General features: G+C 46.7%; 1 protein-coding gene across 2 annotated transcripts in view; it reads right to left on the bottom strand.

Annotated features, from left to right (window-relative positions):
• LOC111157637 (family with sequence similarity 227 member A) overlaps positions 1 to 23,364 on the bottom strand; it is an 83,160-nt gene that overhangs the window by 41,559 nt on the left and 18,237 nt on the right. For both annotated transcript variants that reach the window (XM_022519230.1, XM_022519231.1), the window contains exons 6-11: positions 23,232 to 23,333; positions 22,665 to 22,769; positions 20,578 to 20,701; positions 14,802 to 14,906; positions 13,329 to 13,408; positions 4,557 to 4,644 (exon numbers count right to left, since the gene is read on the bottom strand). In XM_022519230.1, coding sequence (XP_022374938.1) covers positions 4,557 to 4,644; positions 13,329 to 13,408; positions 14,802 to 14,906; positions 20,578 to 20,701; positions 22,665 to 22,769; positions 23,232 to 23,333 — 604 coding nt within the window. The remainder of the gene's footprint in view (positions 1 to 4,556; positions 4,645 to 13,328; positions 13,409 to 14,801; positions 14,907 to 20,577; positions 20,702 to 22,664; positions 22,770 to 23,231; positions 23,334 to 23,364) is intronic.

Below are 23,364 nucleotides of genomic sequence, written 5' to 3'. Positions count from 1 at the left end.
AAATCCCTCAAAGTCCTAGAAGAGAACACAGGCAGCAACATCTGTGACCTTGCCCATAGCAACTTCTTGCTAGACACATTTCCAAAGCAAGGGAAACAAAGGCAAAAATGAACCAGTGGGACTTCATCGAGATCAAAATCTTTGGCACAGCAAAAGAAATAGTAGACAAAACCAAAAGACAACTGACAGAATGGGAGAATATAATTGCAAATGTCCTATCAGATGAAGGGCTAGTATCCAATATATATAAAGAACTTATCAAACTCAACACCCAAAGAGCAAGTAATCCAATCAAGAAATGGGCGGAAGACATGAACAGACATTTCTCCAAAGACGACATCCAAGTGGCCAAGAGACACATGAAAAAATGCTCCACATCACTCGGCATCAGGGAAATACAAAACAAAGCCACAATGAAATATCATCTCACACCAGTCAGAATGGCTAAAATTAACAAGTCAGGAAACAACAGATGTTGGAGAGGATGCAGAGAAAGGAGAACCCCCTCACACTGTTGATGGGAAGGCAGGCTGGTGCAGCCACTCTGGAAAACAGTATGGAGGTTCCTCAGAAAGTTGAAAATAGAGCTACGCTATGACCCAGCAATTGCACTACTGGGTACTTACCCCAAAGATACAAAAGGGGTACCTGCACCCCAATGTTTATAGCAGCAGTGTCCACAATAGCCAAACTATGTAAAGAGCCCAGATGTCCATCAACAGATGAATGGATAAAGAAGGTGTGGTGTGTATACACACACACACACACACACACACACACACACACACACACACACACTGAAATACTACTCAGCCATCAAAAAAATGAAATCTTGCCATTTGCAACAATGTGGATGGAACTAGAAGGTATTGTGCTAAGGGAAATAACTCTATCAGAGAAAAACAATTATCATGTGATTTCACTCATATGTGGAATTGAAGAAACAAAACAGGATCATAGGGGAAGAGAGGAAAAAATAAAACAAGAAGTCATCAGGGAAGGAGACAAACCGTAAGAGACTCTTACGGAGGGAAGAGGGGTGGGGGGATGTGGTAACTGGGTGATGGACATGAAGGAGGGCACATGATGTAAGGAGTACAGGGTATTATATAAGACTGAAGGATCACTGACCTCTACCTCTGAAACTAATAATACATTGTATGTTAATTAATTGAATTTTAACTTAAAAAATTTTTTAAAAAGATAAATTACCAATTTGTGTGATTTTCTGATACCACATGTGTGGTTCTACACCAGTTCTCCAATTCTCTGATATAAACTGGGTCTCCATTCAGTTTAGTTCCAAATCTACCAAATCTAAGTTAGCCTCAGATCATACAAGCTAAAAAACTCGATCTGACAAAACCATCTCCACTTTTGGCACCAGTCTCAAATGGGATGCCAGTAACCCATAGTTCTATCCAGCCTATTACAAATTTGGGGGTTCCTATGACCCACTCTCAAGTTTGATAATTCACTATGACTCACAGTGCTGTATTTACTAACACTGATTTATTATAAAAAATGAAGCTCAGAGGGGTGCCTGGATGGTGGCTCAGTCAGTTAAACACCTGCCTTTGGCTCAGGTCATGATCCCGGGGTCCTGGGATCAAGCCCTATGTCCAGCTCCCTGCTCCACGGGGAGTCTGCTTCTCCCTCGCCCTCTGCCACTCCCCCTGTTTGTGTTCGCTCACTCACTCTTTCTCTCTCTCTCAAATAATAAAATCTTTTAGAAAACGGGCAGCTCAGAAAGATAGAAGAGATACATAGGGCAAGGTATGGAAGTGGAAGGTCCACGCCGTCCTGAGAGTGTAACCACATTTCCAGCCTGCTGATGCGCCCAGCAACCTGGAAGTTCACCAAACCACACTGATGAAGAGGGTTTTTTTTTTTTTTAAGATTTTATTTATTTATTTGACAGAGAGAGAGAGAGATCACAAGTAGGCAGAGAGGCAGAGAGAGTGTGAGCAGAGAGCCCGACGCAGGACTTGATCCCAGGACCCTGAGACTGTTGGGTCCCCAATATTGGGTCCCCCAATAACGGGTCCATGGTCAAAGGAGCGAGACTGATACAAAGCGAAGGTCAAGCAAAGCTTTACTTCACGCCAAGCATCGAGAATCAAACAGACCGTTCAGGGACGCCTCTTACAGAAAGGGCGACCCCTCCCTGCCTCACAGACTAACTTTTATAGAGCAAAGGCCATGTGGTTGGGCCTGGCCACACACAGGTGGCCAATGAGATTGTAACACACAGAGAAAGCTACACAGTCATGCTAGGTCACACATGGGTGGCCAATTGAACTACAACTCACCCCATAGTAGCTATTTGAGCTAGCCTATCACCTTGGTCAGAAATGGCGCCCAAAAGGTGGGGCCCGCACTCTTTGGTAGCTAGGGAGACAGTATGCATGCTCTATTGATTGGATGTCTCCACCTGACCTGACCCACCCTTGTATTTGGGCTTTGTTACCTGGGACTGGTTTCCTGGACTTGCTTTTTAAGTAAGTTCCCTGAGGAGGGGGCAGGGTCAGTTTAAGTTTTACTGCATAAACAACAAAATCACTGTTTAACCGGATGGAATTACTCTGGCTAAATAGGCCCTTACATCTTCCTCTTTGACTCATGGGTCTTCATGAACTGAATATATAATTGACCTTTGTTTTTGTTTTTAAGTAGATGCCACATTTAGCATGGAGCCAGACTTGGGGCTTGAACTCACGACTCTGAGATTAAGACCTGAGCTGAGATTGAGAGTCGAATGCTTAACTGACTGAGCCACCCAGGCGCCATCCTTACGATTTCCTTAATAGCATTTTCTTTATGCTAGCTTACATTATTGTAAGAACACAGCCTATCCTACATATAACATACAAAATATGTGTTTATCAACTGTTTATGGGGTTGGTGAGGCTTCTAGTTAACACTAAGCTATTAGCAGTTAAGGTTTTGCCGGGGGGAGTCAAAAGTTATACATGAATTTTTGGCTGAGTGGTGGGATCAGAATCCCTAACCCCTGTGTTGTTCAAGAGTCAATGCATGTTTATGTTTTGGAAAGTCTCCTACAAATATTTACCTCTGTTTGAAATCTGGCTATATCTCTCAAGGGTAGTTCCCCAGTTGTTGCTGTTGTTGGGGTTTTTTTTTGGTTTTTGTTTGTTTGTTTTTAAATGTTTTATTTATTTATTTGACAGACACAGATCACAAGTAGGCAGAGAGGCAGGCAGAGAGAGAGAGAGAGAGAGAGAGGGGAAGCAGGCTCCCTGCTGAGCAGAGAGCCCCATGTGGGGCTGGATCCCAAGATCCTGGGATTATGACCTGAGCTGAAGGCAGAGGCTCAACCCACTGAGCCACCCAGGCGCCCCTGTTGTTGTTGTTTTAATAACAGCTTGATTGAAATATAATTCACATACTCTGAGCCTTCATTTCTCCATCAAGAAAAAGGATTGTTTAATTTTCTTGGAATAATGATGACATGTACGTAATTGTCTAGAATGATATTTAGGAGTTCCTGTTCTTTGTTCCCTCAGGTTCTGTATTTGTCTACTTGGCATCCTGTAGTTACAGGGCAAAACTCATGGCCAAAGTTGTTCATGTCTCCCCTGTGACCCAGAGCCCATGCTCTGGGCCACCTACTTCTCTAAGTCTCACATACAATGGCAGGTTTTCTCCCCCATGCCCTAATTCACCCAGACACCAGGTGCCAGATAACTAGGGACGGCCCCTATGCCCGAAAGCCCTGCAGGAACACTCCAACTAGCTAACCCTAACCTGTTGCCCTTACATGCCTTATCTTTTGTAAAGAAATTCTGGCAAAGGCCATGGCCTATGCCTTCCCCTTGCTCCGTTCTGCCTCCTGATGGACCCAGGTGCTTCCCCCATGGCCCTGCGTGGTGCACCTGGCCTCTGTTTCTAGCAGAACCGTGAGTTGCGAACTTTTATTTCAAAGGCATCGGCCTCTGTGTAGTCACTCAGTCTCCTTCATAAATTAACACCTGGACACAAATCAGTTCCTACCTCAATAAATGCTGGTTTCTGAAGGCACCATGGAGGGCAGAGGGGGTGGGGAGTGGAGGGGGAGTAATCATGTCTTAGGTTTTCTTCTTCCATTGCTAACAACCTCTCTTCCCACAGATATTAGCACTGTGCTAAACTCATCATCGAAGTGGAACTTAATCTGTGCTTGTTGAACTGAAAAATAATTCTTTTTTTTTTTAAGAGCTTATTAATTTACCTGTTCATGAGAGACAGAGAGAGAGGGAGGCAGAGGGAGAGGTAGGCTCCCTGCAGAGCAGGGATCCCGATGGGGGACTCGATCCCAGGGCTCTTGGATCATGACCTGAGCTGAAGGCAGATGCTCAACCGACTGAGCCACCCAGGCGCCCCCCTGAAAAATAATTGTCCTCTCCTCAGATACTACTTGATGCTGAGGCCCCAGGCTAGAACTATAGGTGTAAACTAGGGTGGCAAACTATGTTTGAACAAACCCAAGCACCTAGGTCTTGGGAGATCATAACTATGTCAAACACCTACATTTCCTTTTTAGGTAGTTAATGTACCTTTTGTGACATTCTGGGTTTGGGGTGTATCTGCTGAATTCTTCTTGGCCGAAGAGTCTTTCTCAGTGGTTGAACTTAGACCAGGAGACTCCAGGAGGTGGGGGGGGAGAAAAAAATTTCATAAAACCGGTTCTGAGAGGAATACAGAGCATATGAAATTTCCTAGTCACATCTCATTGTTGTTAGAGACAGAACACATGGAAGGAGACCAGTAGTCAGCCCTCCAACCTGGGAGCATGGCCAAGAGGTGGCTGATGTGGAAAACGCACGTTCTGGGGATTGAGCAGGCCGGGGCGCCCGTCCCAGCCCCGTCCCTCAAAGTAGCTGCTAATCTTGGACAAGTCCCTGAACCTCTTGGTGGTCTTGGTTTCCCCCTGGGTCCCTAGGAGGATGAAGTCAGCACATGCGTGCAAAGCTCATGGGAAGTGTTGTGTGAGCACTGCTGCCATTGCTTACACACTCCCACACCCTACCTCCCTTAGGAGACATTTCACTGAGCGGCTACCGCTGGGTCTGCCACTGTGAGCACCCTGGAACCTGGGCCCTGCCCAGAGGAGCTCCCCGTTGAGCCACAGGAGAGAGCAGGAAATAAGACAGTTACGCTGATGGGTGGGAAGTCTCACCTATTTCTTAGAGAGGTGATGTAAGTTGGGGTTGGGTGAGTGACAGACTCAAAATGACACTGGTTCAAACTAGGTAGGAATTTCCCTCCCACAGAACATTCTGAAGGTAGGCTCTGCGGGGCTAATACGGAATTTCAGCGGTGACAAATCCTTAGGGACTCTGACTTCTCCCAGCTCGTGGTTACCACATTCCTAAGACAGGAGCCTTGTTCTTAGGGTCCAAGATGGCAGCCAGTGCTCTCCAATATTGGGGGACAACAAACAGTCTGCCACAGCCATACAAGCAGAGTATCATCGGAAGCCAGGGTGGGGAACGCTCAGGATTCTGTCTTGGGGGGAGCTGGAGGGCTTCCAAGGAGAGAAGACACTTCTGTTCTGTCTTTGAGGAGGAGGAAGCATTGGGCGATGTTGAACAGATGGCCCACCACGTGGCAAACAAGCAGTCCACCAGCCGCAACAGCCACTTCGCTTTTATAGAAATACGGTATTTGAATGGGAGGCACGCTGCAAGGACTTCCCGTGTCCATGCAGCCGGCTCTCCAACGGCTACTGATTTTTTAAAGCGTAGAAATGGGTCCTGGGATGTGCGAGAGAGAAAATGCTCCCAGCTCGAGGAAGCATCGCAGCTCCTTGCTAATAGGCTTGAGATCTGTAGTCCAGCAGAGAATAAATGCACTTCAACAGACTCTAATCCTGGGTGTAAGTCTGTTGGAGAGGCAGTGGGGCGGTCCCCATGTTGGTAGAGGTCAGGTGCATGGTCTGGGCTAAGTCGTTCACCTCTTGAGTCTACAGCTTTCTTTTTCAAATAAAGATAATAATTACCTGCCTGCAAGGGTGTTGGAAGGCCTAAAGCGGACACTTCCCCATTTAGTCTCTTGGGTTGTGACCAAAGACCAGGTCCGAGCTGTGAGGCAAGGCGACTATTGTGTGGGTGGGGGGTAAGCTGAGACCATTCTGGGATCCCCTCCCCACCACGGTCCAGAGGAGAGGGAACCCTTCTGCCCCACGTGCTCACCCTGCTGCTCAGATCCTCTGTGCCGAGGGCTCAGCTGTGATGGAACAGGGCGGCCAGGGAGCCGGGTTTTGAGCCAATGTGGGATTCAATCTGGGGCTGCCCAGAAGTATCTGGGAGGGTAGTGGGCTTTGCAGATCTGGTTTTAGCAGGTATGGGCATGAGCTGGAGAAATTGGGGTCATTCCAATTAATGACCATTACTGTACCCATGCCCTGTAACTCGGGAAAACCGGTTACAGTGAGCAGACATTCCGATAGGACCCAACTGAAAAATCCTGGGCATTTCCTGTCGTTGGACTCAATCTGCAAGAATGAGTATCAGTCGTGATGTTCATTTTTTAAGAACACAGAAGCTCGGTTTTGCTGAAAGCTGTACAACTGAGAGGTAGTATCACCTGGAGGGAAATTTAGATCTTCCAGAACCAAATGGTCTGTTTTCCTGTCTTCACCTACGGCTCCATGGGGGTCTTTCACTCCTAGCTCCCATATTTTGTCACTGATATAGACGACTTCAGTAGGACTTGTTCGTTCTTTAATCCAGACCTCCCCTCCAAAGCCTAGTCTTATAGACTTAACTACCTAGGTGATATCTGCGTCCATACTTCTCACATGTATGTTAAAGGTAAGTTCAAAGCTGAACTCTTGGTAACCTTCCCTAATCTCCCCTCTTCTCTGAGTAAAAGGGCACCATTCAGATGCCTAAGCAACACCCCAGGGAATCCTCCTTGGCTCCCTCCTTTTCTTCTCTGCCCCTCCTCCCCATTCACAAAGCCAATGGGTTTGCACCTGTTGAAAGATCTGGCTCCAAAACACACTTCAAGTCTTCACTCTTACCACCTGCTGTCACTTTCTCTTCCTGAGACAACCACAAAAGCCTAACTGGTCATCTGTCCCCTTCTGTTACATTCTCCATATTCAGAAGACAAGTGTGATCTTGTAAAAATATAAATCGGAGGGTGTCATCTCCCTGTTTTAATGGATTCCTGCAGCACTAAAATTATATCCATATTCCTTACTATGACCCTCCCAGCTGTACAGGACCTGGTCCCTGCTACTTCCCCAGCCTCAACTCCTGCCCCTTTCCTACAAGGGCTAGTGACAGTATTGTTGGCCTTCTCTCTGTTCCTTGAATATCTCAAGGTTTTTTTTTTTTAATTTCTCACCTCAGGGCCTTTGCACATACTGTTCCCTTTTTTCTGGAAGGTTCTTCCATTCATTCTTTTAATGGCTGACTCCTCATCTTTGGTTCTTAGCTCAAAGTGCTCTTTCTGGTGATGTTACCTGTCACATGTGTGCCCTTCCTTCTCCATATACATAAGATCCACGCCCCGAGGTGAAAGACTTACTCTGCTCCCCTAGCTGCTTCTGTGGCTGGGATGCAGACATTTCACCTACAGTCTACCCTTCAGATGCACCGCACCTGCCTGACCCTTTGAGGTATAAATGAGCAAAGGGATGAGACAGCGCCATGCAGACTCCAGTTCCGGGATGACTGCTGACAGGAAAGCAGAGTAGAGCTTGGAGCTCCCACTCCCCAGGAACACTGGTCGGGGCCCAGCAGCGTCCCTTGGCAGAGATGGGACGGCTTGGGCATCGTTCTCCATGGCATGGCCTCTGAAACTAACGAGCTGGCCCTCCCTGGGGAGCAGTGTGCCACCATTTTCCTTGAATACGTTTCTTCCTGGAGGAGACCCCACTGATTGCAGGTAAGAAATCTGACAGTGACTGTTCCTTCCAAAGACTGTCTTTGCCGATCTTCTCTAATATTTGTTAAATGAACGAATGACCCCGCCTCTAAAAGGCAGAAGCCCGTATCTATAGCCGAGCCTCATAGCAGAAGCCCGATATACCGTTAGAAGCTTTGTCATTCCCACTCGGCAGAACCCCCCAACACTAGATAAGAAAGGGACAGTCCACAGGTCAGACTTAAAGCCGCTTAGAACTGCGGACTCTTAGATTGTTGCCATTGAAAAACATATTTTGAACACAGGCAGCTATTTCTGTGAGCAGATGAGAAAGTGAGTTGGCTAAAAATAAGAGCGAGGCTCTGTCCTCACCATGGAATTCCACCAGTCCATCCTGGTTCACCCAGTAAGACTTCAGTGGATTTCACAGTTGGAAAGCTTTTGATTATTTCTATTTCTGGGGCAGAAAACTGAATCTTTAGCTGGGTTTCTGAAATAACTCTCAGGGGGATTTTATGTTATTTCAGTACAAAGAAACTACATTTTGTTTTGCACGGTGGTGACAGGCAGTGCAGAAACGTTAAATGATATTGTGATCTTGGTCTCCGGGCGACAGCTAGCCCTCTGCAGTGCCCTCTTTGTCTCCACTTCTTGGGGACGGACACTTGTAAGGAGACTACCCTCATATGCTGAGTGCAGGACCAAGACTTCACACAGATGGCCCCATGCATGAGGTCAAGAGGTATGTGTTGAGTATCTGTGCTAGGTCTGTCCTAGGAGCTGGAGATAGAACAGCGAGAAAAAGGGACCTGTCCTCCTGGAGTTGACATCCTGATAGAGCCAGACACTAAACAACCCGTAAGTCCCCCAGAGGAAGAGCTGCCTATGAGAAGCACCCTACAGGGCAGTCAATGGCCGCATGATGATAAGAGTAGCTGGGCGGTCAGGACCCGCCTCGCTGGCGTGATGTCAGTGGACTTGGGATCTGAAGGACAAGAAGGAGCCAGCCATTCCCTAGGAACTCTGAGAAGCAAGCACATTCCAGGCCAAGGTCACAGTGCACAGGCCCAACCGGACATAGGCCTGGAGTGTCCAAGAGGCAGAAGGAAGTCTGGCGTGCTGATGTCTGGCGCCGAGGGAGTGAAAGGATGCGAGGAGTCTGGGGAGAGAGGTGGTGGCCAGATTCTGCAGGGCGGTCCATGTCAGGCTAAGGCATCTGGATTGATTCCAAGTGCACAGGAGAAGGCGCTGGAGCTTTTAAGCAGAGAATAGTCTGATCCGGTGTGTGTCTGTGAAAAAGTTGTTCTTATCCCTGTGTACAGACGGGTCTGGGGTCATGTGTAAAAGGGAGGAGCCCAGGAAGAGGCTGCTGCCCTCAGCCAGACGCTGGGTGCTGGGAATCCGTGACCTCCTCCCCGCTGCCTTGTTAATGATGAGGGAGCAGATGGCTGCGGGCTGAAGGCGAAGCATGAGGTTGACACCCTGCAAACCACCCCTCCCCCACACGCCTGGGTGGGACACGTGTGGCATTCTTCCAGGAAACTTTCAACTATCTTATTGTTAATGCCTTGCCAGAGGGGAAAACAACTTTAACTTGACTATGTCAAAGCCTCCAGTATCTGGTAGGTCCATTTCAGCACACAAAAGTTCTTTGGAAAACCTCCCCTAGCCTTACGTCCCCCAACCCCACAGTAGAAAACCAATTGCTCCTCACAACTCCGGGGCAACTCTTTCTGCCCTGGGGTCCTGTCCCCTTGCTTCAAAGTCCTCTTGAGAATTCTTTCTTGGCTGGAGGCTCCAAACCCCAGCCCAATGAGCCTTACCTATATTCCCAAACCTGCATCATCGAGCTCCCCACACCTCCTTGAGGCCCCGGGGGCAGTTGGATACACCAGGGCAGGGAGGGAGATCTGAGTGTCACTGGCGCTGAAAGCCAGATAAGGAGCCAGCAGAAGGCTAGCTGAAGACAAAGCAGAAGCTGACACCCTACAGGAACCCCCACCCCCACTCTTGGGTGGCTTTTGTAGGACATTCTTCCAGAAATCCCCCAAGTATCTTGTTAATGCCTTGCTAGAGGGGTAAAGAAGCTTAACTTGACAATGGCAAAGCCTCTATTATATGGTAGGTCCTCTTCAGCGTATGAAAATTCTTTTGAAACCTCCCTTTTCCTTAGTTCCTCCAACTTGCAAAGTCCCAAGCATATAATGGGCCCTTCCTCAAAAGGGCACCTCCCCCTGCCCCCAGCCGCTTTCTGCCCTTGGGTCCTGTATCTGTGCTTTAATAAAACCACCATTTTGCACCAAAGAAGTATTAAGAATTTTTTCTTGGTCATGGGCTCCGGACCTCACCTCACTGAACCTCACCTATAGTCCAAAACCACATCAAGAGGACTAGATGAAAAGAAAAGAAAATTAAAAAAAAAAAAAAAAAAAAGAGGACTAGATGAGACCACCTGGGAAGAATAGGTAGAGGGGAAGGGGAGGACAGACTGACGGACAGGAAGGCAGGCACTCGCAAAACTGGCAACATAGAAGCCAAGAGAAAAAAAGTCTCGTGAAGGTGGGAGCAGCCAACCACGAGACCACGAGACGGGGACTAGAGTGGTGAGCAGATCAGGGCTGGAACCACAGAGGCAGGAGCAGCTAATAGGATGCCCTGAAAGCGGGATCTGTGGGTACAGATGAGGCTTTTGAGAAAGCCTGGTGGGAAGGGTGGCAGGAAATGGGGGTGCAGAGGCAAAGGCAAGAGGTGCCAGAGCAGGAGTGTTGGGTGATGGGAGCCAGTCAACAGTGGGAAAAGATGATGAAAGATGGGGTTGTGCCCACAGGGGACGAGGTCCAGACCCAAGTGCGGCAGGGCCCTTCCTCCACAGGCATCGGGCTGGCGACTGGTGAGGGTAAGATCCGGGTAGGAAGGTGAGGGCTGGGAGAGTGTATTGTGTGGAGGTTTCTGTGATGTGTCCTGCATGTTGTCTGTGAGACTCGTGCTGCATGAGTGACCTTGGGAGCCCGATTCGTTGACATTAGCTGACCTCCAGGTCACAACTGGCCCTTCTGGTCTGGACACCAAGACCCTCCAGCTCCAGGCAGAGCCGGGCCCCTGGATCGGAATCTGGGAGGGGAGGCCAGCACCTCTAACCCAGGCTCCCAGGAGACGTAAAGACATAACATAGAAATGCAGCTTTCCAAACTGCCCGTAGGCAAACAATGTTTGTGCCCTATGTGCCCTATAAATACGGCCCTTATGGGCACGGTCAGTTGGAATTCTCACCGAGGGGAGGACGCTCCGCCCAGGCTTTTCCTGGGGACTCCAGCCTGGCTGTCGCCACAGGGCTGCCCTAGCCAGTGAGAGGCTGGATGTCTGAAGTGTCCGATTTGATGGACCTTTGTCTTCTCCTTTACTGCCCTCACCTATGCACAGATTTCCCTTTTCTATTAGATTTTTATATAATCAATAAAGTGTCTCCCCCAGTCAAAACTGAAGAGTACGGTGGCTGCCGTGAATCTTCTCTTCAGAACAGAGAGCAGGGTTTTAACCCGACACCTTCAGCCCCTGTGGGGACACAGAGACCTTCCAAGGAATACTGGGATGGCCAGTTGGAAGAACATCCATTTCCAGATCCCCAAGTGCCCTCACCTCCCGTTTTCTGAAAGCGGACATCCTGACCATGTGCGGGTGTCAGCGATAGCCTCTATCCTACTTTACAAAAGAAAAGGCACACCTTTCACCCATTCCAAACACCGGGTTGGTGACCTTTGCAGGGTGGAAACAGCCCCAACTTGGTACCAGACTAAGGGCAAAGCTGGTCTGACAGTGAATTAAGCCTCACAGGCTACTTACAGGATATTAGAAATGAGGACATCAGTCTACAGCTTAAAGATTAGTGGGGGAGGACAACCACGATCAGTGGATGACCCAATAATTCCCTCGCTCGGGAGGAGGGGGCTCTGAGCGGTAGAACAAGAATGTGGACCAGAGTGGAGACTACAGACCCTGAGGGATTTGGCTGAGGTAGAAGGATGAGTGGGCTCCTTCTGCAAACAGCTAGAACATAAATATTTTCAGCTTTGTAGGCTGTAAAGTCTGTATCACAACTACTCAACGCTACAAAGATGGTCAAAGGCAATAGTCAACCAGTGACCTCGCCTGAGGGGTTACAAAAACGGGCAGCAGCAGGCCTCATTCGTGGCCTTCCCAGGCATTTACTTTTTTCCCAGCTCTCTGGAAAAAGGAGGTCTTGCTAGGAAGTGTTTGGCAGGTTTCCTGTTACCAGAGGGGTGGGTGGCAGTGAGGGGAGGGGGCTTACTTGGGGACAAGAGGGATCAGAGGCCAGGTGAAGCTTGGGAGGTATTTTTCATTTGGGCTGGGGGAGGGTGTTTAGGGGAGGAGGAGTAGGCTGGGGCCAGGGGGTGACAGTATGACATAATTAGATCTGCATTTTGAAAAGATGGCAGGGGTACTGGGGAGCCTGAGGGAGCCAGGAGCTTACTGCAATGGTGAAGGGGCTCCAACTGGACTGTGAGAAAGGGAGAGGAGGGGAGGGGAAGGGGTGCGATGGTTCTGGAGCTACCTAGGAGGGAACACCACAGGGCAGGGCAGAGAGGGGCAAGCCAGTGTGAGAGTGATGCGGGAAACAATGGCAGAAGAAAAATTAAATTCCCTGAGAACAACCCACTGATGAGTCCGTGAAACAGGCAGTGACCTTCCTCTAGGAACTCAGCTGCCTCAACAAAAGGCAATCTTAACCCAACCCCCAGGATCCTGTGGGTCTACTTTAACATGTAAAAATTCTTTGGAAACTTCTTTTGTCTCTGCTCCCCAAGATACATGTTGGCAATCATCCCCCGAGCCTAACACCCACTAATATACATCTAAAGGGTCTCATGACTAAGGTTTTTACTAGACACTAAAATGACTTTTTTTCAACAGTAGCTAGCCCCCTCAAGGTCCTGGACACCTTGCTTCCAAAATTCCTTGGAGACTTACGCTCTCCCTAACCCCCTCCCAATTTGAAAATATATCAGGGGCCACTCCTCATGACCCCTCTATCTGCCCACAGGTCCTGTCCCTGTACTTTAATAAAACCACCTTTTTGCACCAAAGACGTCTCAAGAATTGTTTCAGAAGGAAGCAGGCAGCTTTGAATCCTAACATCTTTCCTACATCAGATAGGACAGCCAGGTGCGGGTTTATGGTGAGGAGCGATAGGAAAAGCTACGAAAACACTTTGAGCTGAGCCTACGCTTAGAAACTGCTTCCATCCCCTTCACCCCCCAATCACTGCATTTCTGTGGTGACCCTCTGGTGTTCTACTCACGTGCGCAGATCTAGAGGACCACCAGGACCCCTCCCCAAGATGATGGACAGGGAGTGCAGAGATGTGGCACCAACTAGAAGTCACTGAAGTTTTGGGGGATGCAAGGGGTCTGGGTCTGTGCCCCTCTACTCACCTTAGGGTAGGGAACTTTCTTGTACTGGATAGATGTCTGGGAGACATGTCTCTTAGAAGTGAACAAAGAGAACTCTCTTTCTAGGGAAGAGAAAGAAAAATGTGCTTCATTCTTGTCCCAGACAGGACACTGCAGACCACAAGTTCTGACACAGCCCCCTCCCTGGAGGCCACAGCAACAGCAGGACAATGAACCTCAGGCAAACCAGAGCCCCTCAGTCATTCCCTCTGCTGTGTGACCTTGGGCAAGTTACCTAACCCCTCTGATCCTGTTAAAGGTTTGAGTACCAACTACCTTGCAGGGCTGGTGAACCAATTAAAGTAAACAATGTAAGCAGAGGCCAGTACCCAGGGCAAGCACTCAACTCATATGAAAAAAAAAAAAGTACTGGCTTCAAAAGAAAAACAAAAAACTCAAAACCCTGAAATATCAAAATGAGTAAATGTTGAATTAAACACTTAAAAAAGTAACAGTCTATCAACCTGAGGGAGGGTCATTAAAGTTGGAGACAGTTTACAGTTTACATTTTTTTTTTTCACTTTGAAACTTCTGTGTGTTTCCTGGTGGCTCCTGGGAAAGCAGATGTATTGAGCGGGTCAGGAAATGCGAATCCTTGGAAAAGCAGCAGTGAAACTGCCGGGCTCTGAGGAAGAGTTGTAGGAGCATTTCCACCCAGTAAGTACAGTCATGCTTTTCTCCGAGGCTTGGCTTCCCTGTGCCCTGGGCCAGTGCTTCGCAAACTGGACAGCACTCAAAGATCATGGTGGTGGGCGGGGAGGGGCGCCCATCCAGAGATGCTGACATGGCTCATCCTTCTAGGCTCTGCCCGCGCCCCTCCAGGGTCAGGAAGATGACCACGGTGGTGGTCAGTACTGGTGTGGACAGTACTGGTGTGGACAGTACCGCCTCTCGGGAGGCCCCTCTGTCCTGCTGAGCGGCCTCACGTTCCCTAAGGGAGGTAGACCAAGGGGCTACTAGGGACGTGGCTGTGTGGCCTAAATTTCCCACTAGACTGCGCCACCGGGCTGTGCATGCCTGGCGCACAGAGCCCTTTCCTCATCTGTCGCGTCAGTAAGAAAGAAAGCCTTCCGCCACTGACTTCTCTGAACTCTCACTGTCCTTATCTGTGAGATGGATTTAGTGTGTCCTTGAGTTGGTTGTTGTGAGGATTAAGTAAAAGGATAAGGAGGCCAGCAAGGAGCCTGGCCCAGAGCAGACACCCAGTCCCTGGTGTCTGTACCAAGTACCAAGTCCCACCCCTGCATCCCAGCCGTGATGCTGCGCTGAGTCTAACTATAATTTTTAAGCACAAGCATTTCAGTCATTTTGGTGGCTAGTGTGGGGGAGTGTGAGAGGGAACCTGGCCTGAGTACTTAAATACCAAGGCCCTATCCTGCCCCAGCTGGATGGCGGCTGGCACCGCAGGGGCGCCGGGGGGTGGGGGGGGCCCTAGGTGCACGAGGGGTAACTTACTCTTTAACAGTCTTCTCTGCAAAATTAATTTTTCTCTCCGGAATCTCTCTGGATCCAGTTCTGAATAGTTCCAGCTGTTGTAGCTCTGTAGGCAAGGGTAGATGCCTAAAGGAGCAAAGAATGAGCAGGAAACCTCCATAAAGGAGAAAGGAGGCAGAAAGCTGAAGACAGAGCCCCACCCACTGCCCCCCTGCTGGTCCTGGGGTGGGGGAAGCTTCTAGCATTAGCCTCGCCCTACACTGGCCCTGTGGTCTTGGGGGAGTCACTTCCTCTGTGGGAGGCTTTGGTGCCTTCTTCTGGAAAAGAAATGGTTAGGTTTGCCCTATCCTACCCCTCTGACCCCCCAAGAGCATGGGTCTGATGACTGGATCACACCAGGACATGTGACCCTGTGCGGCACAGATGTGAAGGAAGGCACTGTCATCATTCCTTTTCCTGCTTATCTTCTCTGCTCTCGCTGAACTATGAGCCTCCTGAGTGCAGGACCTGGATCTTACTCACTTTTGCCCCTCGAGGGCTTAGCACTGGACCTAGCACATGACAGAGAGAAGCTTAGTATTTGCTCAACGTATTATCACACTTAGCTAACCGGAAATGGCTCTCCCTAAACATTTGATGGTGATGTTAATGGGCCTAATGCTTTTCTTGTAAACAAATCATGTGTTTCAGAGTCTTGGCTTCTTGGAACCTGAACCCTCAGACATTAGAAGGACTCCACTGTCTCCCTCCGTTCTTTGGTTTAGAAAGGAAAAGACCAAGGATTGCTTGAGAAATCTTGAACTCTTATACAAAGATGCTGTCTCCATTGGACAAAGTAAGTGGACAGGAAGTTTATTATTGAGGATGGATTAGGGGAAAGAGGTACAACCTTGGACAAAAAAGGAGAATAAAAAAGGAGGAACAGAAAGAAAAGAGTCAGAGAATGCGAGGCAAGATGGCATAGTGGTTGGGGTGCCTGGGTAGCTCAGTGGGTTAGGCCTCTGCCTTTGGCTCAGGTCATGATCTCCAGGTTCTGGGATCGGGCTGGCACTGGGCTCTCTGCTCAGTGGGGGACCTGCTCCCCCCACACCCCGCTGCCTGCCTCTGTGTCTACTTGTGATCTCTCTCTCTCTCTGTAAAATGAGTAAATAAAATCTTCAAAAAAAAAAAAAAAAGATGGCGTAGTGGTCAAAGACCTAGCTGTGCACTGGGACAGCCTGGATCTGAATGCTTATGCCCCCATTTTCTGCTGCAGGACCTCATTGATTTTGCATATATTAAGAGGATCAAATGGGTGTGTGTTGGGGGGAGACTTAGCAGGCCCTGGGCTGCTATCCTTGAAAAATCTTGCTTGCGAGGTTGGCCTTTGGCCAGCATGTGCAAGTTGGCTGGTAAACATTTCTTTACATGATACCATTTTCCCTAACTAGCTAGAAGAAGTGATACATTTCTAGAAGTGTACAAACTACCAAGACCGAATCATGAAGAAATATAAAATCTGAACAGACCAATGATGAGTTAGGAGGTGGAGTCAGTGATCAAAAAACCTCCCAAACAAAGAACAGCTCAGGACCAGATGGCTTCACAGGCAAATTCTACCAAATATTTAAGGAATGAACTCCAATCTTTCTCAAACTCTTTCAAAACATTGAAGAGGAGGGAACACTTCCAAACTCATCTTACAAGGCCAGCTTCACCCTGATACCAAAGCTAGATAAGGACACTACAAGAAAAGAGAACTACAGGCCAATATTCCCGGTGAATATAGACATAAAAATTCTCAAGACAATATTAGTGAACAGAATTCAAGATCACATTAGGAAGACTGTACACCATGATCAAGTGGGACTGAGCCCTGAGATGCAAAGATGGTTCAACATCCACAAATCAATCACTGTGATACACCATATTAATAAAAGGAAAGATAAAAATCACCCGATCATCTCCGTAGATGCAGGAAAAGCATTTGACACAATTCAACATCCTTTCATGAAAAAACTCTCCACATTTGGATACAAAGGGAACATAACTTAATGTAATAAAGGCCACATAGAATAAGCCCACAGCTAATATCATACTCAATGATGAAAAAAGTGTTTCTTCTGGGGCGCCCAGGTGGCTCAGTTGGTTGGGTGGCTGCCTTCAGCTCCGGTCATGATTCCAGGGTCCTGGGATCGAGCCCCACATCAGGCTCCCTGCTCAGCAGAGAGCCTGCTTCTCTCTCTCCCCCTCTCCCTGACGCTCTGCTTACTTGTACTCTCTCTCTAGCTCTCTGTCAAATAAACAAAAAAAATTAAAAAAAAAAAAAAGAAAGAAAGAAAAAAGTGTTTCTTCTAAGACCAGGAATGAGACAAGGGTATCCACTCTCACCACCCAGAATAATTAGACAAAAAAAACAAACAAACAAACAAAAAAAAACCCCACAAAACCCAAACAAAACAATAACAACAACAAAGATGAAAAGAAAGGAAAGAAAGAAAAAAAAATGCTATCCAACTCAGAATGGAAGAAGTAAATTTGTCTCCGTTTGCTGATGACATGATGTTGCGTACAGAAAAACCTAGAGTCCACCAAAAAAAGTTAGAATTAATCAACAAATTCAGTACATTGTCATGATACAAAATCAACATATAAAAGCCAGTTGGGTTTCTATATTCTATACACTGATAATGAGTTATGTGAAAAAAAAGAAAGAAAACAATCCACTCACAATAACATCAAAAACAGCAAACTACTTAGGAGTAAATTTAACTAAGGACGTGAAAAATCTATACGTTGAAAACTGTAAGACACCGATGAAAGAAACTAAAGAAGATACAAATCAATGGACAGATATGCTATGTCATGGATCAAAAGAATTAAAATTATGAAAATATCCAAACTACCCAAAGCCACTATAGATTCAATGCAATCTCTATCAAAATTTAAAAAAAAAATTCCAATGGTATTTTTCACAGAAGTAGAGAAAACTATCCTAGAATTTGTGCGGATCCACAAAAGACCCTGAACAGCCAAAGCAATCTTGAAAGTAAACAAAGCCACAGACATCACGCTCTCTGACTTTAAACTATATTACAAAGCTAAGAAATCAAAATAGTCCAGTCCTGGCATAAAAACAGACACATGGATCAATGAAACAGAACTGAGCGCCCAGAGATAAAATGTGGTCAACTAAAATTTGATAAGGCGGCCAAGACTATACAATGCGGAAAGGACAGTCTCTTCAATAAATGGTGCTGGGAGAAGAGGACAGCCACACGCCAACGAATGAAACTGAACCCCCTTTTTTTACACCACTTACAAAAATCGACTTGAAATGGATTAAGGACTTAAATGTGAGATCTGAAACCATGAAACTCCTGGGAGAAAATAGAGGGGAAAATCTGACATTGATCTTGGCAATGACTTTTTGGTTACGACACCAAAAGCACAAGCAACAAAGGCAAAAAATCAACAAGTGGGACTCCATCCAGCTAAAAAGCTTCTGCACAGCAAAGGAAACAACAAAGTGAAAAAGCAACATTTGGAATAGAAGAAAACCTTTCTTTGCAAACCATAAATCTGGTAAGGAGTTAAATATCCAAAGTGTATAAGGAACTCATAGACTCCATAGCAAAAAACAAACAAACAAACACATCATCTGATTAAAAAATGGGCAAATTAAAAAATACCTGAACAGGTATTTTTCCAAAGAAGACATGGCCACCAGGTACGTGAAAAAGAAGTCGGCATCACTTATCAAGAGGGAAATGCAAACCCAAACCGCAAGGAGATGTCGTTCTCACATTTGCTATAATGGCTATTATCAAAGAGACAAGAGATAACAAGAGTGGGGAAGGATGTGGAGACAAGGAACCCTGCGTAGGAATGTAAACTGGTACCGCCACTGTGGCAAATAGTAGGGAAGCTCCTCAAAAAATTAAAAATTGAACTACCATACAATTCAGGAATCCCACTCCTGAGTACAGATGTCCAAAGGAAATGAAATCCCTGTCTCCATGAGATCTCTGTAGGGCCACGTTCACTGCAGCATTAGTCACAACAGCCAAGACAGAGAAACAACCTGGGTGTCCATCGATGGATAAATGGAGAAAGACAGGGGTAGAGCTACATGATGGAATATTATTCAGCCGTAACAAAAGAAGGAAAATCAGACACTGTGACCGCATGGATGACCCTTGAGGGCGTTATGCTAAAGTGAAATAAGGCAGACAGAGAGGGACAGACACTGTAGGATCTCACTTACAGGTGGAACCTGAAAAACCAAACTCATAGAAGCAGAGAGATGAATGGTGGTTGCCAGGGGCTGGGGCCAGAGAAAAGGAAGGGATGTTGGTCAAAGGGCATAAACTTCCCATTATGGGAGGAACCAGTTCCAGGATCTAATGTACAAGCATGATGACTATAGTTACTAATACCATGTTGTAGGGATGCCTGGGTGGCTCAGCCGGTTAGGCATCTGCCTTGGGCTCAGGTCATGTTCCTGGGGTCCTGAGATCGAGCCCCGCATCAGACTCCCAGCTCTGCAGAGAGTCTGCTTGTCCCTCTGTCCCTCCCCTTGCTCATGCTCACACTCGTTCTCTCTTGCTCTCTCTCTCTCAAATAATAAAACTTAAATAAAATAATAAAAAAAAATACCATGTTATATATTTGAGTGCTGCTACGAGAGTAGACCTTAAGTTTTCTTGCCATAACAACAAAACGGTAATTGTGTGTGAAGGATGTGTTCACTAACCTTATTATGGTTAACATCCCCAACATGTACCTGCATCGAGTCATCACTTTGGGCATCTTAGACTTACACAATTTATATGTCAATTATAACACTATAGCTGGGGTGCAATTTTTTCCCTAACTGATCAGAATGGCTCACTGGGCCTAGGCTATCTGCAGAACAATGAGGCTTCTGCGGAACACCTGGTTTTCTGGCATTTTGGTATAGGATAGACAGAGGTGTCTATGTGACCGGCCCCCAGTATAGACCTTGGGTCATGTGTCTCTAGTAGGCTTCCCCAGGCAGAAACATCACATGCGCTGCTACATTTTGTTGCAGAGGGATGAGCACGCTTCCTAATTTTTCAGGGAAGGGAGGGAGCAGAAGGAAGCCTGCCCATGAATTCCTCCAGACTCTGTCTTTTCCCCTAGAAGTTGCTATGACCTTAGCCATGTAACTACACGCTGAGGCTGTGAGTTCTCCCAGCAAATATCCTAATGTGGCAATGAACTTGGAGACCCCCAAGACAGCAGGAAAGAAGTGCTGACTTGGGACAGTACTTAGTACACGGGAACTTCTGAATAGGTAGTAGGTGTTAATGACCTTAGAAAATAGCTCAGTCAAGAAGAGGGGAATAGGGAACGGGAGCGACAAGTAGTTAAAAGCGAACATCAGCTTGGCATTGTGTGTGGCAGGGACTAGGGGACTACAGTTGGGTCACATGGGGTCACCTGGGAGTGGAAGGGTGGGATCTTCCAACCAGCATCCTTTCTTGGGTTCCTGAGCTCTGGGTCCATTAGTCCACAGCACATGGCTAACTAGGCTCTGCTGAAACCTCTTTTCTGCAGATTACCGGGCACAAAGAGGGGACTAGGAGTGTCTCAGAACTGTCTTTTTGGGGAAGCAAGGAAACTGGTACTCCTGGGGGCTCTAACTGCACATCTTCCCTTCTTTGATGTCAGCAAGAGAAAGGGACAAGGTCCTCAGTGAAGGGTGTGATGGCAAACCACACCCCTAGGCTCAGGCAGGAGTGTGTTTCCAGAATCGCAACCCCCCTCTGACCCCAGAGCAGCCCCCTCTTACCTGAAATCCACAGGCTCACCGTGTTACAGATGCTCGATTTGAATTCGTGCGTGTTGAACCAGGACTGAGGGAAGCAGCAACAGAAGCTGGTATACACAGCTTTACTCAGCAGCGATGGTAGCTTCTGTGGGTCGGGGGAGAGGGCAAACAGAGCTCAGGCAACATCCTGGACATTTCTAGACCCAGAAAAGAGCTCCTAACTGCAGAAAGGATCTGTGATAAAACTCTCTACCTGATACCACGCTGCTTTCCACCCATGGAGGGGGAGCAATTTCCATCGCTGCTGGCCCACATTGTGGTGGACTCTTCACCCTACCTGGGGACCACACCTCAACCTCATGAGAGGCTTGGCCAGGAACCTCCCCCTTCCCCAGCTCCTCTGCTCGCCATCTGTGGCTCAGCCCGTTCTGCCACTCGGCCAAAGTGTAGCCCAGACAACAAGATACATTTGACCTGCCCATCTTGCTACCTCCCGCATACCTAACTGTACTACTACTGTTTTGGTTTTTTCCTATGCATAATTGGTACTGTTGTTCCTTCTTAACTATGGTTGGTCTCAAATTATACATTTATATCTGGCCTTCTTAACTATGATCTCAAATTATATATTTGATCTCAAATTATACATTTATATCTGGCCTTATTCATTTAACAATATAGTGTAAGCACTGCTTCGGGTTGTTATCAACTCTTTGGAATTTTTTTCCCTTAAGAATGACCTTCATAATATTGGGCTGATTGGCATATCAAAATTTACTTCGACATCCTCCATCAATGGCTGTTGTCTTGTTTCTAAGACTTTACAAATTACGTGGACTAATTGTTTTTATTTGTTAAGCTATCTCTGTGTCTGGCATATAGCAGGCAGTCAAAAATCTGTGGAAAGCATGTGTGAAAGCAGCTTTTCCTGAGTATTCGATTATGACCTCCAGAAGACGCAATCATGATAGTAATTACAGCAGCTATCATGCGCTGGGGGCTTATCAGGTGCTGGGTACTGTGTCAGGTGCCTTACAAACATCATCTCATTTAATCCTTAGTACAACTCTGGGACTGAGCCATCATTATGCCCATTTTATGGATGATGAAACTGAGGCACGGAAAATCTAAGTGACTTGGTAGGCGCACACTTAATTAGTATAAGCGCCTTGTAGCAAAAATGTATCAACTCACTTCCCAGACTGTAGGAATGCCATTTCCCTAGATCCTTCACAACCCTGGGAACCACTCTTTTTAATCCATGCACTCTAGCAGGTAAAGAGGGGTATCAAATGATTATTGTTTTAATTTGTATGTTTGACTGTTGTTAAGGGTGAACTCCCCCCGACCAATCTGTATTCCTTCCCTGGGGAATTTCTGGTTTAAGCACTCGGTCAATTGGTCTGTGCAGTGTTGCATTTTTTTCTCACTGATTTGTAGAAATTCTTTTTTTTTTAAGTGTTTATTTACTTAAGTAATCTCTGCACCCAATGTGGGGCTCGAACTCACAACCCCGAGATCAAGAGTCGAATGCGCCTCTGACGGAGCCAGCCCAGCGCACCAATTTGTAAGAGTTCTTTTATACTGTGTGATGTATACGCCACGTGATTTCTGCGGGTTTTCCTTTGCCTTTTAAGTCTGACTGTGGTAATTTAAATAATTTATGTAGTTAAATCAGTCGTTCTGAACATATATATATATTCATAATTTTAAAATTACATACTTATTTAAATACTACAGAAATATTTAAAATAGAAAAGGAAGTCTCTTACAACCTCATTCCCCAGAGATAACCATTGCTAAGAGTTTGGTACAAATTTTTCCAGATTTTTTTCTTCTATTCATAGGCACACATACATATATACATACACACACACATTTTTAAACACAGAGTTCTATAAATTGCTCTGCTTTTCACTTAAAATAAACGGTATATAGATCTACTTTATTTACTGTCACTGCTGCATTACAAGTAGGTGTACGGATGTCGCACAACTTACTACTTACTGCCTCATGCGAAGAACGCTCAGGGCATTCTATTAACATTAGAAGAGCAGAGATATCTAGTGTGATTTTTTTTTCCCCTCCAAACGGTGGTTGATGCTTACTTTTAAGAGCGCCTCTTCGTAGTGGGACTTGGATTCACACAATAAGAGAAAGGCGTAGTTTTGGGCTATCCGATCAAACATTTTATTCTGGAACTCCTTGTTGGGCTACCAAGAAAAAAGTGGAGAAGAAATTACTAGAGCCCCTGGTTGAAATGGCCAATGGCTGAGATGCTGAAATACGCATTTCTCTCGTGTTTAGGAATATTATTCTTGAGATGTTTAACCTCATGTGATTTCTGGAACAGTACACCAATTTTTAGAGGATTTATGCGTAGAGGCCGATTGTTGAAGTAAATGCCCAGACTCTGAGCTGGCAGGTCCTGACTCAGCTCCAGGCCCGTGCTTGACCAGGCAAGTGACAGGGACCGGTTCCTGGTGCTCAGGGGGCTACGTGTACAGTGGCTGAAGCACAGGATGTATGGATGAGGCCCAGGGGGAAGGGGCGTGGCAGATGGGGCTGCAGGGGTGCTCACCAGAATCAGGGGGGCTCAGCCCACATTAAAGAGGCTAGAGTTTGTTCTGCAGAAAAATAACTTAAGGGAGAGAAGCGATCATATTTGCATTTACCTGGTACCTCTCATGAAAGATCCACCAGAAGCTATCCAGCCATATGGCTCTTAGAGAAGGAGAAGAGAGAAACTTCTCTAATTCTTTATCTGAACAGAAAGACTTGAAGAAAAAGAAAAGAAAAAGAAAATCA

This window comes from Enhydra lutris, unplaced genomic scaffold (assembly GCF_002288905.1).
Source record: "Enhydra lutris kenyoni isolate GAN:26980312 unplaced genomic scaffold, ASM228890v2 scaffoldscaffold55, whole genome shotgun sequence".
Taxonomy (NCBI): domain Eukaryota; kingdom Metazoa; phylum Chordata; class Mammalia; order Carnivora; family Mustelidae; genus Enhydra; species Enhydra lutris.
This window is presented reverse-complemented; position numbering and strand designations above follow the sequence as displayed.